At 43.0% G+C, this 4,649-nt stretch overlaps 1 protein-coding gene across 2 annotated transcripts; it reads left to right on the forward strand.

Moving 5' to 3' along the window:
- The first annotated feature begins 1,061 nt into the window (after positions 1-1,061).
- On the forward strand, positions 1,062-3,670 carry LOC147899651 (Pentatricopeptide repeat (PPR-like) superfamily protein). 2 transcript variants are annotated; one of them, XM_087378698.1, is made up of 2 exons: positions 1,062-1,550; positions 1,677-3,670. In XM_087378698.1, the coding sequence occupies exons 1-2, from the start codon at positions 1,354-1,356 to the stop codon at positions 3,478-3,480; spliced, it is 2,001 nt and encodes a 666-aa protein (XP_087234824.1). In that variant the 5' UTR covers positions 1,062-1,353; the 3' UTR covers positions 3,481-3,670. The 2 variants fall into 2 exon arrangements, with proteins under 2 accessions (XP_087234824.1, XP_087234825.1); XM_087378699.1 differs by having other exon boundaries at positions 1,401-1,550; positions 1,657-3,670.
- Positions 3,671-4,649: the final 979 nt, after the last annotated feature.

A 4,649-nucleotide genomic window follows, 5' to 3' on the forward strand; every position in this document is an offset into this window, starting at 1 on the left:
GCTAGGCATATGATGGGGCACTAGCCTCTATCCAGTGTTTCTATTTTGAAAGAGGAAAAACCCTTTGAGTTTTTGTGTCACTCAATAGTGTAAATTATGAATATTTTTAAATATATGACTCTTATTTTAGTAGTAAAGTAAGATTTATTTAAAAGAAGAAATTGGGGATGAGTTGCCAAGCAATGTAGCTTAGTTGCTATTAATGCCACCTTACAACATGGCATATGCAACACTCAAAACAACAATGTTTGTCAAAAAACTTATACGACATCTATGTTACAGTGGCAACTGCTTCAAGCCTCGGATCTAGTGGGCAAAATGGAACGTATTTGGTACAAGCCTAACGCAACTCTCTAATGGCATGTAACATGAAGATAGAGAGGCATTGCAATTGGCACCATACTTAAGAGGGACTGAAGAGGATAATTTGATAATTTGCAACATGTATCATGTAGGATGGGGAGACCTCATCGATCTAAAAGGCATGTCATCTCTTTATCAGCGAAGCCACGACGAGGACCTTCTCTTCAAGTTCCTTTTGCACATTACAGCTCCGTAATCTCTTCCCATAGCCTTTTCTCAACAATAGGGAAGGCGTTAGAGCACATGATGTCATTGTGGATCTGGATAGTACACTAAGGTTGTGTTTATAGACTATCGTGCTGTGGGCATGCCCATGTATCATGGATGGCCAAGATTGCAATGCACTATGGGCGGGCATGGGTGAGTGTAGTCTGCAAACGCCCTAGCTTGAAATTTGTCGAGAGTTGCAATTTGCCCTAGTTCACCCCTCTTGTTGTGCTCATGCATGTGGCTTGAGAGTGGGGGGGATGGAATCCATTTGGGCTGGGTGGGGAGGTAAAGCATCGAGCTTGATGGGTTTGAATCCTACCAATCGTATCTTGATTGGAGCTGTGAACTCCCATTTTGGATGAGCTACGTTATCTCTATGGGTTTTCAAAGTTTTCAACTAGTGAGCCATAGTTTTAAAACAATGCAAATGTTCTTGCCAACAAAGAGAGCCATTTTCTCTATAAGTATTTGTTCCAATACAAAGAACCATCTTGTGATTTTGCTAACTCTGCTTCCATACAAACTCTGAGCAGTTTGTGAGCTCTCTGTAGCATCTTCTCTGTGAGAAATTTGTGAGCTGTGGCATCTTCTCTGCAATTTGTGTGAGCTCTCTGTGGCATCTTCTCTGAGCAATTTGTGAGCTATCTGTGGCATCTTCTCTGAGGAATTTGCGAGCTATCTGTGGCATCTTCTCCGAGCAATTTGTAAGCTCTCTGTGGCATCTTCTCTGCAAGCAAAATTTGGATTGGAACACATGATTTGGGTTCACCTTGTTCGACCATGGCGTCTCGATTCATCCTGGCTCCCCTGCCCAAACGTGGAGCTCCCTCGCAAGTCCCTCCCTCTCGCTCCCCTCCTTTTTTGCACAAAGCTTGCTTCCTCGCTCTCTCCGTTGCCTTCTCCAAATTCAGCACTCGAGCTTTCTTGCGACCAGTAGAGCTTCTGCCTTTCCAATGTCCCCATTGGCACCGCAACAGGTATTTCTCTGCACCACTTGTTTGCTTCTTTCGCTCCTTTCTCCCTGCACAGGTTTATGCTCACGGGCAAATGTTCGCGGACTTGCTTGCTACGGATGTGAGACAGGACCGTGTGTTGCGCTGCAGTTGTGCTTACGTTACTGGGCATGATTTTCTCAAATCAGAGCCGGAAACGAGGGACCTTTTTCAAGATGAGAGCAACGCCTCTGTTTCGCAACACGTTCAATCTAAACCCATTTGCTCGGATGACACTGGAGTTTCGAGTATCTCGTTGACAAGCGTTTCTGAGCTCCTGGACATCCTACGGAGAGTAGACTCTGCGAAAGCGTTGCATGCTATACTCTCTGTGCGAACTGTGGAACTACGGACTGAGACGATAGTTCTGCTTTTCAGTCGGCTGCAGCCGAAGACTCTAGGCCTACAGCTTTACACTTGGGTGAAGGCACAGCCAGGCTATGAAATGAATGATGATGTTTTCATGGCAGCTATGACGTGCTTCGTGAGGTCCGGGAAATGGCATGCCACGGAGGATCTATATGAGGAGGTCCAGAAGCACAACGTTTCACTTAGCAATGAAACCTTTTATAAAACCATCAAGGAGCTGACCAAAGCACGGAAATTTGAGCTCGTTGAGAAGTGGTTCAATAGAATGAAGTATGACATGCGAGAGGCAACAACCGCATGGAATGGTCTTATGTTGGCGTATTACAAACTGAGAATGTATGATAAAGCCATCGCCTTGTTTCGGAGAATGAAGACAGAAAGTGTCCCCCTTGATTTGACATCATTTTGCATTGTGCTTTCTGCCCTCAGGGATGCGGGTGAAATGCAGGAAGCAATGGAAATCTTCTATTCGATGCAAAAGCAGGGCATACCTTTGGATACAAAGGCTTACAGCATTGCCTTCGATACTTTGGGTAAGGCTGGGAAGGTCTGGGAGGCTGCCGCTTTGTTTTCACAGATGGAGCAAGAAGGACTGAAGCCAGATCGGGTATCATATAACTCAATTATTCATGCCTTTGCAAAGGCCAAGATGTTGGATGAGGCAGGCAGAATCTTTAATGAGGCATGCGGGCAAGGGCTTCTGCTTGACCCCATATTGTTTTCAACCATGATAAAAATGTATGCAGATGCAGGGATGGCAAAAGAAGCACACGAAATACTACAAGTAATGAAACAGGCAGGTGTTAAGACCCATGAATATGCATATCACACTGTAATCAATGCCTACGTCAAGGCAGGTTGTCTCCAAGAGGCTTTAGACGTGTACAGTGACATGCAAGCATCTGGATGTTCTGTACGTGAAGTCACCTATGCTTCGATGATCAAAGTTTACGCAAATTTAAAAAATGAAGAAGCTGCAGAAGGGCTTTTTCATGAAATGCTTAGGAAAGGGTTTAACAAAAATTTGGTTGCTTATTGTACTACTATTGATTTATTCAGCAAGCTAGGGAAAATAGACCAGGCTCTGTCAAGGTTCGCAGCCATGAAAAGAGCTGCTTGCCGGCTGAACACATGGGTATACAATATTCTAATAGAGATGTTCGGGAAAGTAGGAAACCTTGATAGTGCTCAGTTATACTTTAAAGAGATGAAAGAAGCGAACATAGTCCCAGATAGTGTCACGTACAGTTCGTTAATCATGGCTTACTCCAGAGCTGGCCAGTATGAAGAGGCCATCAAACTATTTGAAGATTTCAGGTCTGCTGGAATCAAAATGGATCCAATTCTTGTTGCAACAATGATTAATACTTTCTCTAAGGCTGGTAGATATTTTGACCTCGAAAGATTTATCATAGAAGCCTCAATGGCAGGTGTGCGACTTGACCGTCGAATGTATATGTCAGTATTGAATGCCTTTCTGAATGCAGACCTTCATGAAAAGGCTAGATGGCTATCAAAGACATTTGGGCCTGATCAGCAACAATAAAAGTCGATTTGTCTCACATTTGAAGGTCTGCTTCTAGCTCAAACACCTGTGGGCTCAGTAATCAGTTTTCACCCACAGTTTGCAAGCTGTCAGGCCAGCTAATAGAGTAAAAATGGCAGCAGAAACAGGCTGCAAAATCAATTTTTGGGTGGATAGAATGTCCGCTGAATCCATATATTGCAGTGTTATTTTTTTTAATGCTTAAAAAAAGCACAGTGCACAGTTTCTAAAGTCATCATGAATTAAGTCCAAATTGTTTCTTTGTTTCCTCTCTCAACTTTGAGCCAGCTCTTTGATCATGATCTGTGCATATGTAGGCTGTATTGACTTTCAATCATTGTAGCTCTCTTCAGCCTTCACAGCCCTGTGCAACGTTTGCAAACCCTAAATAGCAAGTGTCCAAATCTTTGTACATTATCACGAGCACACATTAAATATGTCCCCTCCCGCTTTGTTTTTCTCCTGTGATTGATTAATTTTGTGACTTTTCAAAGTTCATTGTGAAGGTACTTACTCTTCTTTCTTAACTACCTATGGTAACATTTAATTTGAGTTCATCTTTTTAGTTGTATATCCACGTTGGTTGAGGCTACCATTAAAAGGGAGAATCTCAACTCCCAAGATGTAACGTGGTTTTATCAGCACAATTCTTTTGTACACGATTCAATAGATCTTTCTGTGGAGCCTTGTGTCTCCAAAAAGTACACGATTCAATAGATCTTTCTGTGGAGCCTTGTGTCTCCAAAAAGTCCATTACATATGAGTGTACTCAACAGCAGATGGATGGGAGACTCAGAGGACATGCGAGTTGCAGCGATAAGTATGGTTTCCAATGGATGCCAGTGCGACCAGGGAAAGGATGCCCCCTAGATATTATGTCATGAGGTCCAGTGTGAAAAACCTAATTGATGAATGCATGCCTTTAGTTTGTAGAATAAGAAACGTCTCTTGCTACTATGGTGATCAATGGTTTTTGGGCAAACTCATGAAGAAGCGTAGAGAAGCTTCCAAGTTTTGCTGGAACATTAGTGTGATTAAGACATTTTGAGAAGCAGTAGGTTTAATATCCTTGTGGCAAAGTCTTTAAGCAGCTTCTCTTATGGAGAGCAAGAGTTCTAGTTTACCCGGAGAGGTAGTGGTGATTTAACATATGCTGCCACAGGTTTGCT

This window comes from Dipteris shenzhenensis, chromosome 8 (genome assembly GCF_047967505.1).
Source record: "Dipteris shenzhenensis isolate YYH24624 ecotype China chromosome 8, Dip_SZ_1.0, whole genome shotgun sequence".
Taxonomy (NCBI): domain Eukaryota; kingdom Viridiplantae; phylum Streptophyta; class Polypodiopsida; order Gleicheniales; family Dipteridaceae; genus Dipteris; species Dipteris shenzhenensis.